The following is a 27,617-nucleotide window of genomic DNA, read 5'->3' as shown; positions in this document are numbered from 1 at the left end:
ACTTGTATCAAACTGTAAATTTTTGTTTGCAGTTTTAGTGTTTTTGGCAATATTGACAAATGGTATCAGTCATAAAATTTTAAAAAGGTTTCCAAACCATCCTTTTTTTTTCTTCACAAAGTAACTATTTCTCACAAGCCTTCCATTAAGATCTTGTACATACAAGCCTTGAAATATCTCTCATCTAAATCACAGGTTTGATGTGACATGTGCTAATATGTGAAGTAATCACCATGTGGCAGTAGCCTTCCACTAACAGAAGACTGATGCATCCTCCACATTTAGTAGATCCTTATAGGCACTTGCACTCAAAATTAACTTCATTATTAAACTTGGCACTACCATTAATAGATATGTTTAATTTTGTTTTTCAACTTTAAAAGATTTTGTATGACTTTTGTGTTTTATTTAATTATCATTAATATCTTAGTTGCTGTCTTTTTGACTATTTCTATATTCAGTGTATGCCAATTCATTTTTTATTTTTGTGAGATTTATTATTCCATTTCTCACTGTATTTATTTCTAAACATTTAACTTTTGTTTTTTAGGGAGCTTGTTTGGCTCCCAAAACATGCACTTTTAAAGGCCAATCCTATGGCTTATTGTAAAATGTACTGTGTAATGGAGGTACTCAGAAAAATCACTGAATTAACTTGCATGTGTTTGTTAAATAGAAAGGAAACCAAAGATTTCAGCATATCTCAATTTATTTTATTGTGAATAACACACAAGTCGAACCATTTAATTTTTTCCAACCACTTAAATAATTTTTATTTCATATATTTAATTGCACTTTAAAACATGGTATAGTAATTTTTTGTTCCCCTTTAAAGTAACGCCATTTAATGATCAAACTAAATAAAATGAAATAAAATTATACATCTGTTCTTTTGTTCCACTTTCAATTCTTTCCTAGTCAAAATAAATAAATAAAGAAATCTCTATATCACTATTAATAAAATGTCAAACACTTCTGATGGAGAAAAAGAAAGTGTATACAATTTACTTTACAACTAACTTTACAGTAACAGCTCTTTAGTATTCTGAAACAGTTGTTAATTAGTTTTTTATGAATTTGAATTTGTAGGTTAAGAGTTGAATTAATGTCCTTTCCTAATAAAAAATAAATAATGAAAGAAAATCTTAATATGTAGTGGTGTCAACGTCTGATGATACCCCAACATCCAGTTCTTGGTATTTTTATTCATTCCCTTCTTTATCACTCTTTCTTCACCTGCTTTTCAATACGGAGCATGCTAACATATGGTTACCTTGTGCAAAGTGATCTTGAGTTTCAAAGATGGATAGCTTTTATGGGATTAAAGTCATTTATTGAGTGTAGCACGACCAGAAGCTGATCAGTTATCCTGTTACCTCCCATACAAGATCTCAAATTGGTCTTGATTGTCTTTGTTATGCTGAATTTTCTCTCTTTCGCAGCAGAGCTAGTTGGTTCAGACAGTGTAAATCAAAGAGGCCATATATGTTAGGTAGCTTCTATTTAACTCCAGGGATGAGAGCAGTTCTTGGCTGGTCTTTCTATGATTGGTGAAATTAAATGATGAAGTAGATTGAAAAATGTTTTTAATTCATTATTTTGTGTTCATTTAAAGTTATTACATAATATTACGTAGTGTTTTACTCAGTAGAATTTGTCAGATTTTCCAATCATGAAAACCCCTTCCTGAAAAGTTACAGATAAAATCAACCATACCATTTTATTCACATCACAACCCTGTACTCTTTCTTGTTGTTTTTTTAAACACGAAACATTATTCATTACAGTATAAAATATCACTTAAAAATATCCCTGTTTCTCATTTATTTATGCAAGTTTATAGACCAAACTAATGGTTCAAAAACAGTACTCCACATATCAGAAATCATATGGACCATACATTAGCAAACAGTCAATAACATCACCTTTTGTACAGAGCTAATACATACTGTGTGATTGCTGCAGATTTACTTGAATTTTTCCTACAAAGTTCTTGGGACAATATACTATGTGGCTCCCTGTTACTACCACACTTCATATTAGTTCATTGTTTGGGGAGGTCACCAAAGAGTGCATAATAACAAAGCAATTGGAAATATGGAATGCCCCAATACTTTCAAATATTTTTTTTTGTCTAATGTTTAAATTGCCCATGTCATTGTCAGAGATGTCACAATAAGTTGAAAGTGTTAAACAGTTATATACAAATATTTTCAGAATAACTAACCTGTTGTGCAGCTACGGAATGTTTTGCTTTTGTTATTTTACAGTCACGCTATTTATGAATGTGCATAATTCCAAGACGTTACCTTAAAGTTAGTTGTGGCTCAACAAACATGATTTCTGATTGGTGAGAAGGGAGATCGTACCTTTCATCCTGTAAATTTTCTGTTGGTTTTGGTCCCATACAGTCATACTGATACTGAATGCCTTTTGTGTCCAGTTCAGCAGTCAGGTATTACTTGACACACATATATCTCCATTTTGAAATTCCTGAATAACAATATGTAACATAAATTTTGTTCCTGAACTCCATGGCTCTCTTTTCCCCTCTGTACCATCGGCCAAAAGAGCAAAATAAAATTATTTTGAAGAATAATTTATTTCATCCACAACTAATGTGAAAAAGGTTCATGCAAAATATTTTGTGATATTTTTTCTATGCTATTGGCAATTTAAAGAAAAAAATTTAAAGTTGAAAAGGTCTAAAATTTCTATAATATAAAACCTTACTATTCAAGCAAACAAAAATTGTCTGTCTTACCTTCTAGAGTTTTTTTTTTTGCAGTGCTAGCAGGTAAAATGAGGTGCCCAGGGTTTGTCTTGATCTCCAACAGGCATGCTGAAATATGTCTTGTAGGCTTTACACATTTTAGCAGATGCTGTCAGAGAGTACTTTTTGGCTCTTGTCTTGATAAATTGGCCACATACTTAGCAGAATGTGTCTGGAGAATGCTTGCAGCTTCTTAATGCAATCTCTGATAAAATTAAATATGTTTATGTGTTCACTCAGACAGCTAGAACTAGACTGAAGTGGTGAGCCCCTGTATATGTATCACTGTGAAAAGTTCTAGAAAATTCTAAGAGGTTCTTGAAAATTATTGTATGTTTTACAACATTCTAGAAAGTTTGAGAAAATTCTCTGTCAGCTACTCAGCACTGAATCTACTTGGAATGTTCTGGAAAATGGGTAAATATAAAAATTTCATTATCCAGGTCACAGAAGCAAAAATTGAAGAGAAAAATAGGTCTTTTCCATTTACTTTAGGCATAAGCAATTGGGAAATAACACTTTTTGCCCAGGAACAAGAAAGAGTAAAAAGTTTGTTACATAATGTAATTTATTCTTACCATTGATCCCTTTTTTTTCCAAGGATCCTTTGCAATTTGCACTTACTGGGTGGATTTACTGGGTGATCTGGATCATCAGTTCCTCCCTTGGTAGAAATGATCATGGGCTATATTTTGTTTCATCATATCGAATTTGCCACTTTTTCTCTGTCTTAGGACTTTCAACAATCCTTGGAAGAGATCTTCCATGCTGGAATGTGGACTGTGTTCAGTACCTTTGTTTCCAATGATCTCTATAATCTGAAAGTTTCATCTTCCTTAGGATATTGCTTCCTTCCAGTCAATATTTTTCAGTTTAATCACCCTGTCTAACAGGTAAATGCTATTTTTTATTTCTTTACCTGTACGTATTTAGACTCTTTTTTTCATTCACTTTTTGGAACCCACCTCGTAGCTGGTGTTGTCTCACAGGGCTTACCTACTTCCCTAAACTTGCCTTGAGCCAAATAAATGGAAAGTATTAAACTCATCTGCTCTTGCTCCTAAAGTGCCCACTGTTGAGATGAGGTTTTTCACAAAATCATTATGAGGGCATATATACATACTTAATTATCTTTTCCAGAGTATGCCTTCCATAGATTAACATGGAGTAAGTCAGTGCCAGTGGAGTGTTTTGCCTACTTCTCTAGCTCAAGCAAGCCTTCTTTTTAAATTAGGTTTCACAGTAATCCAGTGCAATTTCCTCAGTAAAAGACTTTGTGGTGATCAGGTCTGATCTTCTATGTGTTACCAGTTTGAACTCTCTCTCTTCTGGTCTTCAGGTGGACCATGGAAGACTGTTGCCCTTCCCAGTTTTCAGCTACAAGTTTTGCAGTCCCTTCTGAGAGAGTCTGAGAATGTCAGTACAATGGAGTGAAAGTATGACAGGGATGTCCATGTCGGTGTTTTGCAGGTCATCTTATATAAAATAATATGACAGTGTTTTGGCCAGTCAGATGGGGCAGCATTAAATTCACATTACAGGGAGGAAGCTTCTCTGTTTCTGTATGTAAGGTTTGCACAATAGAATGCATACCACATTGTACAATCTGATTATTGCCCTAGCTGCACTAAACTTCGTGTCCAACTACCTATTTTGTGCAAATGTTTGGGTGGTCATGCATTTTTTTACTCATCTTTGTGACACATTAGATTTAATTACATTTCTTCTTTCATATTTCTATCTGGATGAAGAGTATAATCTCCTTGGGATGTATGCAGTCTCCTATGAGTATTAAGCTTTCCTCTATGGTGTGTGATGCTTTATGGATGTTCCTCTTAATTTGCCTTCTCCTAAGGTAGCTTATCTAGGATTTTGCAACTGTCCAAGCCCCTCTACCACATCAGTGTAAGATTCTAACTACTGTTTGCAGAGAGGTAGGTATGCCATTTCAGAAATTAAAATTTTCATTACTTTTCCACCCCTCTATCAGTGCACATTTATCTTGCCTTGACTAAGAATAAAGTTGATTTCAAGTGTAAGTACTTATGGGAATCAAATGGATATGAAGGATATTGTCATATGATAATTACATTATGCTCTAGCACAGTTCACATGATAATGTGTGTTATATGATAGATAGCTCAAAACTAGTAGCATGTACAAAATCAGAAAGGCAGTCATCCAAGGAATAGCTATTGTGTAAAGAGAGGTATCTATTGGAAATAAGTTTTGAGGTAAGGAATGTTTTACCTTAAATGACTTGAATACAAGAATATGTTAGAGTTTTACTGGGTATTTAGTACTAGTCTGTTTGGCTGGATGTTAAAGGGGTTTGGTGATCAAACATTAATATTTTCATATCATTTATCAGGAACAGTATAACATAAAAATATAACATAAAACTGTTATCGGTAATAGGAAATAGGAATTCATTTGTGGCTGTTTTAATTTGCCTTTAAAACTTTTCAGTCGTGGTTTTTAAAGGAATTTGATAAACGTTAAAACATTTTTTATGTCAACACAAAAAGAAAGGCTAGCAAGGTCATAAGCAAGGCTGGAGTCTATAACCACTCCATCAATTTGTAGCAATCACAGAAACCACAAATGTGTCTGATTCCATCAAGCTGCTAATAGATCTAATTGTTTTAGGTTGTAAGCAATTCTCAGTGAATCTAAATTTAAGCTTAAATTTCTCTTGATAAGAGAAAAGATATTTTGACTAACAATTGTAGTTTTGCATCTTTTTAAACCTGGGAAAATTTGTTTTTTTTCTTATAATTCATACTTCATCAGATGATGATGTTAATTGTGGGGAACCATATTTGTTATTTCTACCATATTTTCTTACAGTCAGTACAATGTCAATTTTGATTGTAAAATTTGCAATGTCAGAACTTTTTCCCTCAAATTTTACTTCAGTACTTTTTGTAAAACTGGTACTTTAAAGTTATGATACAACAAATTAGCATAGGCTAAATTAAGATTGTTTTGTCTTCTAGTATATCTAGTTTCAAACCATGCTGTCAAGGCTGTTTTCATTGTTCTTATTGTGAAGTGCCTTGCATCATTATTCAGTAGTCTTAGTCAGGATAACTTCTCAAATTATTAAGTGTATGTATGAAGCTAATATCTTTAATTACCCTAAATGGTTGTAGCAGTTTCAAATATGCTTCTGGTAGGAAGCTGATTACTATTAAGGTTAATGATGATGTAAGTAGTATATAGATGAATATTACTTTCTTTTGTTTAAAGAGCTTTTCAAGGAAAAACTGTAGGTTTTCAAAATCATATCTTGCCAATGCATCTTGTACAAGCTTTTGAGGCATATGTAAATAGTATTGGTAGCTTCTAATTTCAAACTGTTTATAAAAATATATGGATCTATAGAAAAAGAAATAAGGACACTAGACAGAGATAATTATAGTATGAATAATAATAGAGATTTATTACATGATCCATTCTTCTATCCTACTCATTATTTATTTTGTACTCCATCATCATGTGAAACTAACAAGTTTGTTTTTTAAATGTATAATACACTGTTTGACCAAAGTACTGTTGACTGTTTAGTATCTAGCAAGAACACTATTTTTAAGTTTCTAGGAAGTGTAGTGATAAAGTAGATTGTTAAAGGTATTGTATATGACTAAAATACTAATTATTATTTATTTATTCATGATCAGAAAGCAAAATATAAAACCTTTCTTTGTTTTAAAAATATTTTTATTCTTCACATGGGCTTATGATTGTTTGCTTATGAAATCCAAATATTTCTGTGAAAAAATATGGTGCTTAAAACGAGTAAGGTTTGAACTTATGACATGAGTGGGTTAATGTTCTAACAAAGCTGTGATTGATTTGAATGCCAAAATTCTTGAGTCTTTTATGATTAATTTCATTGATGTTAAAAGTAATAAGCCTGACATAAAATGACTTAAATCATAATAAATCATTAGCTTATGTTTAATATGTATTTGTTAATGTTTGAAATATATCATTAAAAAGTATTTTACTTTTAACAGTGCACATATCTTCTGTTGTTTTCATTTATTTCAGTTTATTTTAAATTCAGTGTAATTAACCTATTTCAGAAAATCCAGATTTTGCAGCCAAGACAAAAGCTTTCTTAACCATGGCTTCAGCAGGAAATGTTCAGCTTCCAAGACATGAATCAACAAGTAAGTCCTAGCTCTTGTTGTAAACTATTTGATAATTTGCATAAGCTGGAATCTACATCATATGTGTAACCTGAATGAGTAATTTTTATTATTATTATTATGTTTGAAATATCATATCAGAGCTTGACATTAATGGTTTCCAGATTGGTTTTTACCAGTATAACCATCATTCAGATTATTCAGTTTTTCTAAATTTTTATTAATTACTCACATTAGATGTATTCAGGTTAACTTCTGTCCATGTACATTTTTCTTTGAAAACTGTATTCTTTCTGATTTATCTGCATAATGTTTAACTCTGGCAATCTCCAGCAACTTTATTGATGTTTTATTACCTACATTAGGTGATGCATGCTCACTTGTATTAGATGCAACTCAAATTGCTTTCACAAGTTTCCTGTCTTGTTTTAATTTTTAAAATTAAAATTACAGTTGGCAAATTTCCATAAGAAATTTGAATTGGAATGTGATTAAACATAAAGAAGAAATATGATAAAAACTTGGAGAGATTTCATAGTTAGGGAAGAAAAGAGTGATAGATTGATACGCACCAAGAATGACATGGTATGCATGACATTTTTAAAATTTAAAAGCTTTTCAGAGATACCCACAACTTATATCAGGCAATATATCCTATAGAATTAACAGTTCAAAAGCTCATTTTTGTTGTAATAAATCAGTATAATGATGACTTACATAATTATTCACAACTTTAATAAAAATTTAAATTTCCATTAAAATCTTTGGAGGTCTGTATGTCCGTTTTTGTGCAAGTGTAATGTAACATACACTTGTTTGATTGGAAAAGAGGATTCAACAGTTATCGTCAAGCCATGCATATTCTTTGTTTTGTGATCTCAACATTATTTTCAACTATTTGTAATGCTGAGCTACAGTGCAAGTAGTGTTACATTGCCAGCTTTTATAATAATTTTGCTTATAAGAATAAATCCATGATAACTTAATTAGTTAAAAAAAAACAGTAATAAAAATTTTGATATTTTGAAAAATTTCAGAGGTACTGTAGGATATGTGTCAACTTAGTTTTTAGAGCTGTTATATTTTCTCTGCATATGGTTATGAAAGGTTTATGTAAGAAAATAGATATTTTTGTATTTAGGTCCAAACTTACAGTCAGTGAAAGAAGAAGCTGAAATTGAAGAAGGAAGTGTAACTTCTCAAAAACAAACAGTAAGAAAGACAAATACACCAGGAAAGACGACAAAAAGTGTAAGCTCTCATATTATTATTTTTAATATAATAGTTTGCTTAGTGCTTTCATGCTATACTATAATTATAGTGGCCTTTGTCTTTCCTAAAAATAAATAATTTTATGTGGTCAATGTTCTTTAGCAGGTAAAGCAACTTGTATTATGAAAAGCTTATTATCAGTTCTGTATACGAGCTATGAATATTTACATTGTTGTGGCAGTTTTATGGCATATCTTTAAAGTTATGTTGTAAGAATAGCTTGTAAGATGCATCCAATTTATTTTTAGAATTTTCTTATTGCTGACTTTATTCTCACACTTAAAATTAGCTGTTAATAAACAAGTATATTTATTTCAATTCTTTTCCATTCACCTGTTGATTTTTTCTGCAGTCAGTTTAGTGTAAAATATTTTGTATTGTTAAACTTTTCAAATGATATAAGTTGAATAAAGTAAAAAGTTTCAAAACATAAATAAATAATTTATTTTTCAGTTGTTAACAGAATTTTACTAGATTTAGTGATATTTCACACAAAAGTTATCAACACTATATATTTAAACTTTTCAAGTAAACATATAAAGGTCATCTAATAGATGTTTTGTATGTTTTCATACTGTAGAAACTGGCTTTAATTGGAATACATTGGAGTTCTATTTTTTCTTCCAAACAATTTGTCAATTTTTGTGACTTGATCAATTTTAACAATGCTGCTTTTAAGGTAGCATAAAGAGAAAAATGTAAATAAAATATCAGTTGATTATATTTTGCTAATTTGTTGAACTTGATGCATCATTTCTTTTTCTGTTAGTTTTATTTTTGATATGTAGTTGAATAAATTTGATTTTGTTGAATGTTTTCATTTGTATAGATTTTTATATAATAGTTGTGCTGTTTATATTGTAACAAAAAAACTAGTGTTTTTTGGTAGCAGTAATTTTTTATCTGTCAATGAAAATCTTGGATTATAAAATTATGGTTTTGTTACATATGATAATTGCATTTTAATATATTTTTCTGTGTTGAAATGATATTTCATCTTATTGCTGAGTTAATAGTGGTATTTTTTAATTAATTACACCCCTGTTGATAAATGACTCTTGAGTAATTGATCAGTCAAGTGTTTCTCAAGCCACATTATGTACAAGAAAAAAAACATAAAAGTTAGAAGTGTGTGCTGCCAGCCATTTGTCTACCTTGTAGTTGAGTATTAATCACATGGACAGATATCTATTGTAGTTTTTGCCTTAACTCCAACAACACTGGCTTAGTCAGTTTAACTGACCTCATAACCACCAAGAAAAAAATCTAAAGAAATCTAAATTACATTTTTTTTTCTAGAATAACTTCAAATTGTAACATGAAAGTATATTCATTTATCTTAAGTAGATATTCACTATATATAATTAAATATTATTACTTGAATTACTCTTTGAACCATTTCTACTGCTATCGTTGCCATTACAAGTTGTCAATCACTTGGCGCAATTGCAGCTCACATTACTCTATTCCGTAATATTACCTGTGTTCTTTTGCATGTGCCTTGTTCGTTTTGAAACATTTTTATTATTATTTATTTTACCTAGTCTGATCTCAACTAACCTAAAGAGATCCTTGTTTTTACATTTGAGTAACTTTTATAGTTATAAATAAAGAATAAACATGAAAAATAAGAAGTGAAGTATTTGCCCAAACGTTTTTTTCTTGCCATTGATTGTCAAGGACATTTAAGTTTACTTTTTTGAAGTAATTTTAGTAATTCACTAAATAATTTTTATGTAATCAAATAATATACCCGAAAACATAGACTAATAACTTGCATAATGTAGATAATTTTCCCTACCTCTCACAGTTTTTCTCGTATTCTAACTATGTGACAGGAACTATTACAAATTCATTGAAGCTAGTCATTAAGTTTCTCACTGGAACATTGCTTGTATTCTGAGTGAAACTGACTGTTATCTGTTCAGAATGGAGCATTATACAATACAACATTTGATAAATGAAGACTGACTCTTTGTTGGATTTATTATATGTAATGTATAATTAAACATGAGAGAATGCGAAAAAGAGGATGTAACAGGTGGGTATAGCAGGAAGAGTCTGCCATTAACAATAATGAAACAAAATTGAAGACTATAAAGATTATGGTTTGTTTGAGCAGTGAAGATATAGCGAGCAACTTGCTTTTAATTTCATACATTTTGATGAGGTGGTGAATAAAATAGAGAAAATATTACTGTATAACACTAGAGGAAGTTCAGGATTTTTAAAAATATTTCATTATATAATTAAGAAATAAAAACTTGTGTACTATTAAAATATGGGTTATTAGCTAACTGCCCTATTAATCAGTATAACATAAACAAAAAAGTTTTTAATAAAATTTTAATGTAGCACACTAAAATTTGCAGTAATGTGTAGTAAATTAACAAAGATAGGGCAAGCAAATTTGGTGGAATCTTTTGATTATGTAGATAGTTGGAATAATTGAAAACCCTAATTCTGATCAGTTGATTATTTTTGTGACAATTGAAGTAATTGAAATTTCAATTAATTGATTGTCAAGATAATTTAATAATATTGAATAAACTATTTCTGGTGACATTCAGTATCATTGGAATTTTGGTTAATCTCTTGTTGGAATAATGAAAAAGAATGAAAATTAGAAGCACTAAATTTTTGTTAATCATTGTGAACATGATTTTGATTAATTGGTTAATTTAAGTGACAACAATCATGTAATATTGTCCATAGATATTCAGTTAAATTGCAAAGTTCTATTTCACATAAGAAGGTATTTTAGTTTTGAACAATAAATTCAGGTAATAGACATGGAAATGGGTAAAACCAAATATGTAGTGTAAAACTAGTTCTTAAATTTTGGAAAAATTGTGAACTGAAAATAAACATGATTATTAAGTGATTTCTTTCAAAGAAATTTCAAAAGATAAATTTTTGTAAAGGAAGAAAGAAAATTCCATTACTATACATGTGAATTATAATTTACATGAATTACATGTAAAGATGGATATGTAAAAATGTTGTATTCATTGACATTTAAGTATTTACAAAATTATCAATCATTAAGTATTGTTAACTTGATATTTAAAATTCATTTTATTTTAAATTATTCTCATTAAATGCTTGAATCTTGAATGGTAGGTATCAGTGCTCAACTTTATAAATTTTATAAAGTACATATACAGTGTTTATTGGAAAGTGTATATTTTATGTAGTAAGAAGTATACCCTCATATTATTTTAAAATGTCAGTATATATAAATTCAAAACTAATTTCACAATGACAAATTCAGAAACTCAGTTATAAAATTATTTTTCTTGTTCAACTGAAAGGATGCACTACAATAAATTATTAGATAAATTTTAAATTTTGTTTTTGGACTAAATTGTATGATTCCATAAGATTTATGTTTAATAATATTTTTTTTGAGCAATTGGTAGATCTTTCTGTTGGTAATTTTATTTAAATTACAAAGTTTAGTTTCACTAATAAATTTAATTTTTCAATAATCATAGGAATTAAAGAAGGATACTTTTTGTTGGATATGTCATCGGGATAAAGTTGTTGCCAATTGTCACATCTGTCCCAGAGGATATCACATTCAGTGCGTACCACAACGAGAAATATCAGACAATTGGGTCTGCCCAGAATGTCAGACCATAAGGATTTCTGAAGACACTGACTCATGCTCTCCTGCACTGAAGCTTTTGACCATCCCAGAGTTTTGTGGTTTGCTGAAACATGTAATGCAAAGGATAAAAAATGTTGCTGTATGTGATCATCTATTTGTTGGATTCTTTTTCTTTCTGTACTTTTAAATGTATTTTAAAGCATGCACAATAAATGCATGTTGGTAGGTGCTGCATAAGTGTCATATTATTTCAATACAGATGATTTTTCTTCTGTCTTATCTTCTTTTGTTAATTAATGTAAAGATGTTGAGAAGTTACCATGAAGAAGTTTGCATAAGTTTGGTTAAAATAAATCCAGATGTATTACATTTAAAACTGTGTGATTTATGGAATTTGTTATTTGGTAAGTTTTAAAATTGTTTTATTATATGCAATGGTCAGAACTCATATAGCCCATTGTTCAGCTCTGTGTTTAACACACGTAATGGCAATATTTAGTTAACTTGGATAATTGAAATAGTCAAAGAATGGTAATAATTGGAAACTATAATTTTGATTAGTTAATTTTGTGAGACATTGACATTAATTTATTTAAACTTGAATTAATTGGAAAGAGTAATTAAAAATCATAATTGCTATGGTTCAATTATTGGATAGTTGGAATAATCAAAAATAATGATTAGATATCCTAATGTCATTTAGTAGGTTATTTAATTAATTGTTTGGATTACTAATTAGTTGGAATAATGGAAAACTGTAATAAACAGAAACACTTGCTGATTATGTGACTTTAATTGATTTAATACTAATATTAATAAATTCATCATTTTATGTGTCACTAATCCATGTAATTGATGCTAATTTGTAATCTATAATATTGAGTTTATCAGCTCGCTCTAATTACAGTAATTATATTTTTTGGCAGTTATTTTTTGTGAATCTTGTGTAAACTTCATTGTTTCTTGATGTTTTTTGTTTTTTTTATAAAGGTAATGATTTTATGATTATTGTGTACTTTTTGGTGCGTAATTTAAGTGTTTGTGGAATGGAACTGTATTAGCTAAAATTTATTCAAAACTTTTCAATTATTTATAGATGCAGCCTTTCTTGCATCCAGTTTCCCGTCAGGAATTTCCAGATTATTATCAATATATTGTTCAGCCCATGGATTTAAGTGTGCTTGACAAAGTAAGTGTGTCAGCCAAAAGCCACATATTGAAAGTTTTAAGTTTTGAGGTCTTACTTTTAATTAGTTTTATTTGCAGTAGCAAAAGTGTGTGTGGGTACACATGTAACTGAAACACAGACAAGTTTCCAACAGTACATAAACACACATAAAGTAGAATTTCAGAAATAATTCATTTTTATTTTCTTGGAAATGTTTGACAAATTCTCCTATAAGCTGGGAACAAGGCTTCTATTGGTAACAAACTATATGAAGAACACTCTGAATAGAATACAATACACCTGAAATAAACATGAAATTAATTCTCTTACTGTGGGCTTGGTCAAATTGATCAACCATGGGACCACTTTGTACTAAATATCACTAAATTGTAACTCCTTCAGCACAGAAAAGTTGATATAAGCCCAGCTACTTGAAGTTAGTTTTTCCACCCTGTATACTGAATAAAATTATATTTTTAAAGTTACGTATTTATAAATCTTAGTGACTAGTGACATGTAATGTCTCCACATGGTATTTTCCATATTCATAAGTTTATTTTTTAAATATTTTTATATTTGTTACAAAAAAATGTAAGTAATTTAGTTGTTTACCAGTCTCTTAAATCTATTATTATTCAGCTTATTTGTGAATACTAAAATATCATCCATAAAAGTATTATGATTGTTACAAGTTATTAAAAAAACCTTTTTAACAGAGATATAATAATGACTTTTAATATTATACGTGGAATAACACTATTAAGGATGGGTGGACCATGGATGGGAAAATTAAATTCCTTATTGTGTCAAAAATAGTCAACCTCATTCTGCCTTCTACAAATTGATATATAAATTTAAATAATTAGCACAAATGTCATTACTATCAAATAAATCTTAGAGAAAGGGAGGAGGTTTGGTAGGTAAGAACTATTAAAGTAGGGTTTTGTTGTTCATCTAAGATCGTTTAGTTTCATTTAGTATTCCCTCGGTGTGGATTCCTGTACGTGGTTAGGGGACCTCCCAGGGAAGGTTCTGTTCTTTCAGTTTATCTCCTCTGAGATCTAAACATCCACCCACGTGTTTGCCGTGTGTGGCGACTCGTGAAGAGGAGGAGAGGATCCTGGTGGTTGAGGGGTCCAACCCTAACACACCACTTTGGCCTTGAATTCCTGTAGATGGGCAGCCTTTGGGTGGCCCCCCTTGGGTTAGTCGGCTGGTCCACTTGGGTTAGAGTCAACCAAGTACCAGTGTTGGAAGTTCTCAACGGGTGTTGTGGACATTGTGTCTCATGCTGGTGTTTGGGTATAGTGTTCAAGAAACCCTGGCGTTGCTGCAATGTCCTTGCATGACATTGAAGTGTGTCCCCTCGTAGGGCTCCATGGTGGGTGGGGTCAGTGGGTACCGAAATTTTCCTTTTTTCCAATGGATCCTCCAACAAAAAATTTAAATAAAATAGTGAAAAACAGTCAATAGGTAAACGACCACGTCTTGAAGACTCTGAGCAGCAATCTTCAACATCTGTAACACCTGTACCCCATTTTCTTATATTACATTCTCTTTCTGGAAAACCTTTAGGGCAAATGTCCCCCTTTTTTATTCAGAAGGGACTAGAGGGACTTGCTGGCTCTCCAAAGTCAGTAAAGAAGCTTTGATCTGGAGACATATTGGTTGAAACATCCACAACCCACCACAGTGAACTCCTCTTGAATTCAAAGGCAATTGGGGATGTACCTATTAAGGTTACCCCTCATGCTACCTTGAATTCATCATGAGGAGTTATTGTTGAGAGGGATTTGAAGAACGTCCCAGAGTCAGAGATTCTCGTCGGTCTCCACTCAAGGAGTTTCTGCAGTGAGGCGCATCTCCACTCGCAAAGACGGAGTTATACTGCCGACAAATATCCTCGTTTCGACATTTACATCACCACGTGCACCTGTCACCATCAAGGCAGGTTATCTAATTTGCAGGGTATGGCCGTACATTCCAAACCCTCTTTGATGTTTCCAATGTCAGAGGTTCTGTCACTCAAAGACCTCCTGTCGTGGTTCCCTGACATGTGCTCGTTGTGGTGGCAAGGACCACGATGCCTATGAGTGTCTCACGGTCCCCCATTGTGTCAACTGCAATGGTTCCCACACTTTTACTTTCTTCTTGCTCAAAATGGTTGGAGGAAAAAGAGGTGCAGCATTTGAAAACAACCCATAACATTATTTATCCTGAGGCTCGGAAATTGCTATCTGCCACTCCATCTCGGACATATGCTGCTGCACTTCGTTCCACAACTACAGTGGGAGTGCAGACAGATCTCTCTGTACCTTCAAGAGAATCGTTTTCAAAACAAATGAAAAGCCTTTTGACCTCCATGGTTAAATAGGTTGATGAATCGACTTCCACACCCATCTCTTTTCCTCCCATACAGTCCAATAAATCTCAAGATCCACATCCTTCGGTTTCAAATACAGGCATTTCTGCTGATACATCTTTTTCTCCAACCCCACGATGCAAAACAATCATTCCTTTGTGTCCTCAGTCACTGGAATCCCCTTCCAACAACAAAGACCTGCCCAATCGACCCAGGGCAGTATCCATGGAGGTTGATAGACCTCCTCCGAATAAGGACAGCAAGGAAAAAAGACGTGGTCATAAACAGAAGGGTTCTCCAGCCACTTCGCCTACCCGTCATTAAAAATGGTCACCTTGATACAATGGAACTGTCGAGGTTTGTTTTAATCTGGATGATATCAAAACACTGATTGCTTCCTACCATCCTGTATGTCTTTCCTTACAACAAACATTTCTAAAACCTGCTGATACAGTCACAATTCGGCAGTTTTCTCTGTACAGAAATGACAGGCTGTGTAATGGACGAGTACATGGAGGGGTGGCACTATTGGTTGATCAATATGTGCTCACCCTGTCTTTGTGACTCAACACACCTTTGGAGGCTGTAGCCATCTGTGTTTCCTTGAGTAATATCATCACTGTTTGTTCTTTCTACTTGTTCCCTGGAGAGACATATGATCAATTAGGTCTCGATGCTCTTGTTGAACAGTTGCCGTCTTCATTTCTAATCCGGGGGGACTTTAAAGGACATAATCTCATCTGGGGAAGTGTTGTTATTGATAGGAGGGGTCACTCTGTAGAGCGTATGCTCTCTGATCACAATCTTTCTCTTTTCAATACTGGTTCTTCCACTTATTTTCATGCACTTAGTCAGTCCTTTACCGCTATTGATTTTCAGTTTGCTCACCTTCATTATTTTCCCATTTTTCATGGAGGGTTGACAATAATCCACTAGGCAGTGATCATTTTCCCATACTTTGGAGAGAGACTGGCCGTGGTTGATGTCACTCTACCCGCGTGCCCCGGTGGAAGTTCGATCAGGCAGACTGGTCCACTTTCACTGCTCTCGCAGAACTCGATCCTGCCATTGTGAATTAGCCATCAATCAGCTGTGTGGCAGCACAGTGGTAACTGACTGTATTATACAAGCAGCTGCTCAGTGTATTCCTAAAACCTCGACACGTTTTCCAAGATATCCTTGTCCGTGGTGGAATCCTGCTTGCCACATGGCACGGAAGGCTCAAAAATGGGCCTGGAATACTTTCCATAGACATCCCACACTTTCTAACCGCATCGCTTTCTAACGAGCCTGTGCACGTACTCGGTGGGTAAGATGTCAAAGCCAGAAGGAATCTTGGATTAAGTTCACAACTAGCATATCTTCTACTACCAGTTGCAAGGTCATATGGGACAGGATTCAAAAGGTCAGTGGGCACTACAATTCTGTCCCCCTCTCCATCTTACTCTCTGATGGCCAAGAGGTAGCTGATGTCTGGGGCTTTCTGCACCTCCCCAGTTCAGAGCTTATATGTGGAATCTCACAAACCTTCTCTGCACTTTCGCCATTTGCAATTGTCTTTACTGTATTCTTCGAAACTTCGCTCCTTACCAAAGCATCCCACTTGGGGTTGTGTTTTCCTTCCTCAGTGGGCCTTACTTTTTCAAAACAGACGATCTGCCATTGCTTCTTTTGGTCTTTGCATCCAGGTGCAATTGGATGAATTGGGTCTGTCCTTGGAAAACATTGCAGAATCCACTCTTCAGCCCATCCCCCCATGGCTTATTACAGCCCCCAAATGTGACCTTTCTTTAAGTCATTTGAAAAAGGCAGATACCCCCGATTGGAAGTATTGTCTTTTATTTACTGAACATCTTTCGAACATCCTTTCTCTTCCAATTTATACGGATGGTTCAAAATCAGGTGACTCTATGGGCTCTGCCATGGTTTGTTGCGGTTCGGTGGTTGCACGCAGAATTCCCTCTACAGCTTCTGTGTTCACTGCTGAACTGTACACCATATCTCTTGCCCTGTATCATATTGAAGCTGAGCAGTACTCCAACTGCACTATTTCTACTGATTCCCTTAGTTCTCTGCTGGCTTTGGAGTTACTTCACATTGGCTCACACCCTGTTCTCGCTGATATTCAAAACCGACTGGCTCATTTCTCATTAACATCTACTTCTATCCAGTTGTTCTGGATACCATGCCACGTGGTTCGCGGAAATGCACTTGGAGACATGGCAGCTAAATCTATCTGCTCTGGCACTATCACCACTGTGGCTATTCTGTACATGGACTATGGTCCTGGATTCAAGGCTCGGCTCCATGTCAGCTGGCAGTCCACTTGGAATGAGCAACATGACAACAAGCTTTTTAAAATAAAACCCTATATTGGGCTTTGGCCGTCTAGCTTCCATAAGGTTCGGTAGGAGGAAGTTGTTCTAACTAGACTACGCATTGGTCACAGTTTTTTAACTCATCGTTTTCTTTTATCTGGAAATGATGCACCAGTGTGTAGCCTGTGTAACATTCAGGTCGCAATTAGCCAGATTTTACTTTCTTCCCGTCGTTATGACTCTCAACGACGGCGCCATGTTAAACATATTCTGTCCCAAGGTTTATCTAGTTAGACAGTGTTATTGCCGATGGTGACACTGTCCACCTTAGAAATCTTTTTAGTTTTTTAAAAGCTATTAATCTTTTTTGTGTTATTTAAGTTTTTTAATTTTTACATTAGACCTTTTTTAATATGATTCCCTTTTAAGAATCAAAGTACATCCAGTTCGATTTGAAATTAGAAAATGGACGTAATGTCAAATAACTCGAAACCAGGATTGGAAAGGCCAACTTCAGGTGACTAACGCTGCTGTTTGAACTATCTGTTTGAACTACCTGTTAGTCGTCCTGGCGAGTTGTTAGTACACTTTTGCTGCATATCATTTAACACTTTTATTACTTTACGTTTTAGTACTGGTCATAATGATACATAACCCGGAACCAGGACTGGAAAGATCAACTTCAGGTGACTGACGGTGGTTCTTGTACTTACCTGTTAGTCTTCCTGGCGGGTTATGACCATTACCATTCTGCTACAGGAAGTCCTTTACAACTTTGTAGACTGGATGTCAACATTGGTTTTATTCCATTTTCTGTGTTTTAATTGCTGTTTTGTTTATACCTTTGTTTCCTTTTACACCTTTTACTACATTTACTTTCACCTTTTTATAGGACATTTGGCTAATTTTTATTATGATTTTGCTATATGTCTTTTAACACTTTTCTTATTTTACCTTTTGATAATGACTGTTATGACAACATAACCTGGAATCAGGACTTGAAAGGCCAACTTCAGGTGACTGATGGTGGTTCTTATACTTACCTGTTATTTTCCTGGCAGGTTACAATCATTACCATTTTGCTAGAGAAATTTTTTTACTACCTCTCTTACTCTGCTTTCTCTCTTAACACTGTAGACTAGGTGTCAACATTGATTTTATGCTTTTTCTGTTTTTCAATGATGTTTTGTTTTACCTTCATTTCCTTTTATGTATTTTACTACATTTAATTTATTTTTACCTTTTAACCGGACGTTTGGCGCAGATAGCCTAGCTGCTTTGTGCCATAAAACACTAAATCAATCAATTAATTCATTTAATATCTTTTTATAAGGACACATGTTGGGAGTTTCACATAGTAGAAATTTTGAGGGAGTTCCACTTCTATTTTAAAAACTAAAGTAAGTGCCTTCCCACAACTGGCTGCAGACACTGAAAAACAATAAGTGTTAAGACATTGTTGGTGTACAAACTTAGCTCTATACCTGTAAATGATTTTCCAATGTAGATGGCTAATTTAACATCAGTGTTTGGATTTTTCTGGTAGGTGTATTATCCCCAACATATTTGGATATTATAATCACAGGCATTATCAAATTAATGTAACTAATAATATTAGAGCTATTTCTTTATACATACATATATATAATACAGAGGTAATATGAATAATATTGAAGAAACATTAAAAAGTTATTAAAATAGAGATGTTATAAAAATCAAAATCTGAACTATTTGTTAATACTACAAATATTTGTATACTTTTTTTGCTTTGGCTAGAGTTATGTATTATATTTCATTTAGAATGTTCTTGATGTAGTTTATAATTAACTGATAAAAGAATGTTTGCTTTAAATATTACCCAGAAAACAAAAATGTGTCTTTTGCAAGTCTTCAACAGTGTGCTTTGGCAAGGAAATAGAAAAATGCAACTTTACATGTGTAATTTGTTTTTTTTTTGTTATTCCAGATTTTATTTAAAAATTTATATTTTCATATAGGGTGTTTTAAGTTATTTCTAAAAGATATCTCATAAAAATGTAGACATATAATTTTAAATAACAAAATCAGATTTAATCTGAACAACAGCAACATTATCAAACTGAATGTTTACTCTTATTAATGTTTTCTTCAAATAATACATAATAAAATTGTAATTACTCTTTTTTCTTATGTCACCTTCCTAAAGTAGCTTTGTTATAACACAAAGGTAATTATTATGACACTATATAAAGACATATTAACACATGACTAAATGTGTGATAGTAAAATATTTTCATTTTATTGTTTAATGAATTCTTCTTTACATGTAGAAAGTACTTAGAGACATTCATTTTTTTATGTTTGTTTTTCTGGATATTCTAATTTTTTATAGTAGTTTAAGCTATAACAGAGCTATATATATTTGAACTCGGACTTGTATAATATTGTTGAAATACCTAAAACCCATAACTACACAATTTTCCAAATATTAAATAGTTTTGCTGATAGAAGATGGATTTAGAGTGGTTGAGACTGGTATGTTGTGTTAAAAAGAGCAAAGTTTGTTAGTAGCTCTTTAATCTAACACATTTTCTTCGTAATATCTTTAATTATGTACATTTTTGGTTTTTTCCAGAAAGTGAAGGATAAATCATACAAATCTACTGAATCTTTTTTAGCTGATGCTAAATGGCTTGTACATAACAGCATCATCTTCAATGGTTGTAAGTTATTTTAATGACTTGCAGATTCTGTCCTTGTGGAGACTGTTTTTCTTACAATAATAGCAAAGATCCATTTGTTGTTGATTTTAAAATATGAAGTTTTATATTGTATAACTTTCATCTTAATATCATACTGTCTTCATAAAATGGAAAGAAAATAATTTTAATTCATATTGTCATGAAATTAACATATAATTACAAAACTGGTATTCTATACAAAATATTTACATTGTTTACATAATGTATATTTTACTTTATTTCTTGCAGAAAAATCATTATGCCAAAGTTATTAAAACATTTATATAAATTTTTTTAGTGCTGTAGAATTGTTATGTTTATTTAAGATAACAACTGCAAAAATTAATTGTAAGTCTTGATTTTTGAAATTATTACAGTTTATCATCCTCTCACTGTTAATGCCAAGTCTGTTGTTAAACAAGTTAAAAAAGAAATAAGAGAAATAGAAATATGTCCTGACTGTTACAGCCATTCCTATTCTTCGAAAGATGATTGGTTTGTGGAACCCTGTGTAAGTTTCTTCCTACATTTCAAAAATTTCATAATTTAAGAAATAAAAATACTATTATAAGACTTTCAGTATTATTATAATTTTCAATTGTGTTAATTCTGTGTTCCGTACAAAGCTGATACTAACCAACCCTCCTCCTTTGTGTAAGCATATTTTTATGATTTTTTTGCTTAGTCAACTGTATAAAAGAATATATATATGAAACAAAAAATTGATTTATATCCTCCATGTGTGAAACTTTAAAAGGCTTAGCAACCTGTGTCCAGCAGGAACTGAATACAAAGGTTATAGCAAGAAGAGATAAATACTTTTTTTTACTTCTTGATCTATTGTTTTAAGAAAAATAAGTTTAATAATTTATTTCTGAATAGTAATAATCTATATACATATATATAATGTATAGAAATTGAAATGTGACTATTTTTCAAAGTAATAGACCAGTAAAACAAAGCCAAGATAGGAAATACTATGGGTCAGTCTTACATTACTAGATGTGTAGCACGAGTGCGTGTGCACTGCATTAATGCAAGTTATGTAATGTTAGCTAGGCATGACTGGAAGGTCAGAATAATAAAAAATAATAAATATATGTATAAATATATAGTGTTATGAGACTTAAGCTACTTAGAATAAACATTGTATTTTTATGTTATAACAGTGGCTCCCAACCTTTTTTATGCCTCTCATCCCTAAAAAATTTTATTATGTTCTTGCACCCCTCACAGTAATTATTTATTTAAGAATAAAGGTGAAGGTGGCCAAAACAAATGTTATCTCACACCCCTGGTTGGGAACCACTGTGTTATAATATGCAGTCATTCTAGCACGAAAAAAAAACAATTTTATTTATTTCCTAATTTTTTTGTCATGTTTATGAGGTTGATCAAGTGACAGACTTCACATAGTTAGAGTATAGGAAATAAAATGAAAAGTCTTACTGAAAACAAATATTTGAAATGCATTTAGGGTGTTTTAGAGATTACAAAAATAATATTTGAGAGTTTTGGGACAAAGAATAGTTTTTTAATCATAACATGAAATAATTTTGCACTCATACTAGTAATGAAACAAACAGTTTCACAAATCCTTAATAAAAATATTTCATTAAAAATTCTGATTTTTGTATGCAAAATACTTGTAATCCTTACTAAAAGTCTACCAAATTTTGTGAAGATTTACATAATATGTCAAAAGATATGGTGCAAGTATTCAGCATGTGCAAATATGTAGATGAACTTGTGTATATTACACCACGACTGTAATGAAAGGGTTAATAGTACAAAGTTAAGAGGAACTGTGGATTATATCAGAGTTGTATTTAAGCACTGTAACTGATGAATATAGTGAAATGTGGACTTAGTTTTCTGATGAAATATTTGTTTATAAGAATGGGTATTTAATTACCCATTTTTAAATTGAAAAGCTTATGTAATAAAGTTGTTTAATTAAAAATGATAAGTAAATCAATTCATTGTTTTTGTAGAAAAATATTATAAATGATCTTCTGAAATTTTTATTTTATGCAAATACTTTTAGTCCAGCAACATTACAAGAAGTGTCAGAGTGGTACTAAAATACTTGATCTGTAAAATTCTGTAAAAAGGACTACTCAGTAGTACTTAGTAAGTATTTTGAACATGTATTCTGAATATTTACTGCACTGGACTAATTGTTATTGTTATTATTTTTAGAGAATTTCTCACACTCTAATATATGCCAAATTAAAAGGCTATCCTTTCTGGCCAGCAAAGGTGAGAAAAGTTTTGAAATGCTAATTTTATACATTGTGTTTGTGAGTATTGTATGCTGTTTAGTATTTTATGTTCAAATTATATTAATTATATTCCTAAATATGTTTTAATATCTGTTTGATAATGAAGAACCCACTTTTAGAAAATAAAATTTGGAGATGGTTTTGGGTAATCCAATAAACTATTGCACATAAGAAATGTGTAATGTAAATTTAAGTATTTAAATATTTTAAAAAGTGTAGATTTGGATTTAGAATAATGTTATGGGCATTTATTAATTATTTTACCTTTTTTATAATAAGTTATATATTTTTTGTTTCTAAAATAATACTGTAAAGAATAAAAATATTAAAATATAATCGAGCTTTACAGTGATCATAAAAAAGCTATTAATGACTATATTCTGATTATTGTTCTTTGTGTGTGTGTGTGTGTGTGTGTGTTTGTGTGAAAATGACCTTTTTAAACACACATTTTCAACCCGCATGAAATACATGAGTACGCACTTTTATATTCTAGTAAACATATATTAAAAATAGGACTTTTAATTTTTAAGCTGGAAAGTAAAAAGGTTTAAATTATTAGAAAATGGAATTTATTTTAGCTAAAAATAATAACAATGGAAGCATGTTCACAAATATACAGTTTTATTCAATATATTTAAATGGGAAACTGTAATTGTTTTAGGCATAAATTTCCCTTTTTTCTCTCATTGTTAGATAGTTATTCAAAACTTTATCTGACATATGGATCTGCAAACCTTGGCCATAAACCCCTCTAGAGTTAAGAAATATTCAAAACTAACTACTTTCTGATAGCATTTCACAATTGACAATAAAATGTGTATTTTGATAATTATACACAAAACTTATTAATTTTGTATAAACATGTTTTGTATGAAACTATAACCATTGAAATATGAAAGCTTATGTGAATCATATAACATACATTAAAATTGTATGCATTTAACTAAATATACTTGTTAAACTTCTGTTTTTAGACTAGTTTCTCTTCCGTTTTAATTGAAGCAGCAAATTAGCACCTGTGAATGTTGGCAGTTATCATATGGACTGAGACTAGTAACTAAATATCATTTATTGTATACTTGTAAGAAACCTATCATAAAATTGTAATTTTGTTAAAGAAAATGGAAAAGGACTGCCTCATTCAGCTAAACATTAAAAGTACATACTTATCAGACACAAAATGTTTGTGGAAATATGTTCCTGTTTGTTAATTTTACTATAGCTGTGGTATTTAGTTCAGAACACATCTTATGTATCCACAGTTTCTCTTCTATGTGAAGCATTTCCTTGCTAATCTCACTCCTAAAGATGCTGAAGTCATTATATGTAACAATTTGGGGAGTGCAGTTAGCAAGGGAATGCTCTGCACAAAAGAAAGCTTGAATATAAAAGGTATTTCATGAACTAAATGTAAATCAAAGAGTGCCACCTTTGGTTCTATACTATGGTACTTTATAATAAAATATTTTGTTCTCAGTTGTGCTTTTATGGCCCGTATGTTTAGAGTACATTGCTTCTTTATGACTTAATTAATATTGATATTTTCTCACCTTCAGTTAAAAATACTCAAAAAAATATGGACTTAAGTATCGTATATAGTGCTATAAAGATATTTAGCTAAGAAGGTAACTGCGTATACTTGCAACTAAGCAGTGTGCCCTAATTTCAATTGTATTGGTGTGAGAAAAGTGTGAAAATTACCTATAATGTATGAACACCTAATGTAATTAATGATTTTTATACACTGACACCTCAACTAAAAGTGTCTTAAAATTTAGAAAACTGCTTTATCCCATATTATTGAAAACTGAAATGTGTATGATGCTGTATTAAATGATATGATTATTTTTATTACATAATTGTTAATGAACTTGCATCTCAAAATGGGTTTATTTTTAGTGAACAAATTATAATTTAGTTAATTGTTTCTTTCAGGTTTTGCAAAATAGACAAAGTTAGCTTAAAAACTTTAAAAAAAAAACCTCTAAAGTTCTTCACTGTAACTGTAAACAAAGTATTACATTGTTGTGCATTTTTTGGAAACACCCAATAAATCCTTTTTCATTCTAGTAACATTAGACTTTTATAAGTTGGAAAATGGGTTGCTTGCTAAAGAAATTAAGCAGAAAAACTTATAAAACCCTATATTTTTCTAGTGAATGAACCTATAAAAAATGTATTTCCATGTTACAATTTTTTTTATTATTATTATCACCCTATATTTTGTAAAAATGATTTGAGAGACTTGATTTTGACATAAATATGCAAAATAAATTTTGTATGCACATATGTGATTTTTGTTAAAAAACAACTATTCTATTTGGAATAAATGTGAATATCCATAGTTTTATTCTTATTGATGTCATTTTCCTGAAGCTGGTGTAAAAATATTCCATTTGTTTCTACTTAATTCAGTGAGAAATACTTACACATTGGTCATTGATGTTGCCAGTCCCTGTTTCTTATGTGAAATGATTATTTTATATTTGAAATTTAGCTGCTAATATTTTTGTGTTATCAGTAATGATATACAAATAATTTATAATGCAATTTTTTTGTAAGCCTCCTAAAATTTTGGTTATGTGTAACAAAAATGTCTTGCTGTATGTAGACATTTCGAACTTCTGATGTAACCATATACTTGTAAAATATTTTATAGGATTAGGATTGTTCACCTTTAAGATTATTCAGTTAAGTAAATGTATAATTTGACCTAATGGCAGTAGTTAAATATCCTTGAATTTGTATGGCTTTAACAGAAATTACACATTTATTTAATTCTGATATTGAATTTTGCATTTTTACTTTTAGTAAAAATTCACTATAAACTAATGTTCATTCAGAATAGTCTTATATACTGGATAATGTGTGTGGGGTTACAGAAAAACATATATTGAAATGTCCTTACTTGTTTGTTCAAGGAAAAACAGAATTTTATGAAATTAGGCATCCAATAAAAGAGAAAATGTATTTTTTAAAACATTGGCTTTACTAGTGCTGAAAAGGCTCTATTAGAAATACATCTATGAAGTGTAAGGTCACTGTAGATGCATGCTCAACTAACCCTTGTTAAGAAAATGTATGCTAGTTTCACTGGGTTTCTTTTGCTGTTAAAAAGTAGGTTTTTATTAATTACAAAATATTTGGTAACTTGTGCTTGTAATATTTGTAAATTAAGTATTCTAAGGTATGACCAGATAAAATATTCTTGTAAGATTTTAATTAAAAACATATAAGGGGTGGGTGGGAAGCATTGGTTTCTTGGGACAGGTAATTTTTTTCTGATTTGTAAATTTTATATTTATCCTACTACCATTGTTAGCTTTTTTCTATCCTCCAGAAATAGTTTAATGAATTTAAACTCTTAGTTGAAGGATATAACTTGTTGAAAAAATACAAATAATTTAATACTTTCATTAGAGATTTTAAGTCTTACCCATAAATATGTTTTTATAAACAGGGTAATTGTTTTTGTCCCACATTGTTTTTATTTAAATTTATTACCTATACTTTTAAAACAGTAAATGTACAATTCTAGTTTTGGAAAGATATTCTGTTAACAAATATTTAATGTATTTCAATGTGAAACATTTTCAAATATCCAAACATACAAGACTTGCATACAACAATAACTGTGATATAGGTGGTGTTTAAAACAGTACATCTTTCTCCTGTCTTAAGTCGTTTAAACCAAAAACTGTGTGTTTAACAAATTTTGGTGTTATTGGTTTCTATAACAACTAAAATATATATATATGTATGTTCTGTTAAGAGATTATTTTAGTGGGTGTATTATAAGATTGTTTCTTTAGATTGCTAGTGAACACTGGAGTTTCAGTAATGATTAATTGTATAATTTTGAAGTAACTTGTATTTAGCATGAGATTATGTTATGAAAGAGAAAATGCTTTTTCTTTACAGGCTGTAAGAGTACTTAATGATTTTATAGATGCTCGATTCTTTGGTGATCATGACAGGTAAGAAATTGTTTCAAAACAATCAGCTGTGTTTATATTAGTAACACTTTTGTTAGTAGTATTCTATAATTTCTTTCATTTTGTTTTATGTGCTATAATTACAATTTTTTTGAGTAAACCTTTTGTATTTAAAGTGCTCATTTATTAAAGAATGCATAGTAATTTGTAGTTTATGTTCAAAATTGTTAAAAGTGTGCTTATTAACTAATAAAGGGTTATATTTAAAACTTATTGTTATTCATATAAACTGGTAGATTTATAGGAAAAGCATTGATGTAATAACCTATAGTATTCAAGTGTTGTTTGCCCTACAGTAGTATTGTGAAAATTTAAAAATTAGATTTAGCTTCTGAAGTAATTTGTATAAAATACAAGATAAAGCATTGTTAACAAAGGGAATAGTAAAAGAATGCAAGCTGTGATTAGCCAAACAACACTTAAGATGTGTTTTGATAACTCTATGTTATTTATAACGAGGCTTTGGTGTTTATAATAGATATTAAAGGTTTCACAGAAAAAAAGGAGAGATTCTGAAAGGAAATTAAATAATCCAACAAAATATTATTGTAAATTAATTTTGAACCTTTTTTTCTTTTTTCATTTAGCAAAAACAGTGATAGAATGAAAAAGGAGGTATTTCTGTGTTAAAGATAAGTTGTTGCATATTATTTTAGTATCAGATAACATATGTACATGTTCTTTAAATATAATATACAGAGCATGGATTCCTGTCCAAAAATGCTATCTTCTTTCCAAAAATCCTCCATTGCCCATCAAAAAGAAACATTCTGGCTATGAACATTCAATGGAAGAACTGAAATTGCATCTGAGCCGACTTCAGAAGAAATCTGTCCCTTTTCGGTATGCACCATTTAACACAGTGGTAGATCCAAGAAAAGTTGTATCACTTTTAAAGGTATGTTATGGAATATAAGTATCGAGGGATTGTATTAGATTTCAAACTTTTAT

The 27,617-nt window shown here is 31.2% G+C and overlaps 1 protein-coding gene across 7 annotated transcripts in view; it reads left to right on the top strand.

The window, feature by feature from the left end:
* LOC143252877 (uncharacterized) overlaps positions 1 to 27,617 on the top strand; it is an 88,567-nt gene that overhangs the window by 5,618 nt on the left and 55,332 nt on the right. For all 7 annotated transcript variants that reach the window (XM_076505679.1, XM_076505681.1, XM_076505677.1 and 4 more), the window contains 9 exons: positions 6,865 to 6,951; positions 8,072 to 8,181; positions 11,700 to 11,954; positions 12,912 to 13,004; positions 20,278 to 20,365; positions 20,761 to 20,894; positions 22,586 to 22,645; positions 26,593 to 26,648; positions 27,366 to 27,564. In XM_076505679.1, coding sequence (XP_076361794.1) covers positions 6,865 to 6,951; positions 8,072 to 8,181; positions 11,700 to 11,954; positions 12,912 to 13,004; positions 20,278 to 20,365; positions 20,761 to 20,894; positions 22,586 to 22,645; positions 26,593 to 26,648; positions 27,366 to 27,564 — 1,082 coding nt within the window. The remainder of the gene's footprint in view (positions 1 to 6,864; positions 6,952 to 8,071; positions 8,182 to 11,699; positions 11,955 to 12,911; positions 13,005 to 20,277; positions 20,366 to 20,760; positions 20,895 to 22,585; positions 22,646 to 26,592; positions 26,649 to 27,365; positions 27,565 to 27,617) is intronic.

The sequence above is a fragment of the Tachypleus tridentatus genome, chromosome 6, assembly GCF_004210375.1.
Source record: "Tachypleus tridentatus isolate NWPU-2018 chromosome 6, ASM421037v1, whole genome shotgun sequence".
Lineage (NCBI taxonomy): Eukaryota > Metazoa > Arthropoda > Merostomata > Xiphosura > Limulidae > Tachypleus > Tachypleus tridentatus.
This window is presented reverse-complemented; position numbering and strand designations above follow the sequence as displayed.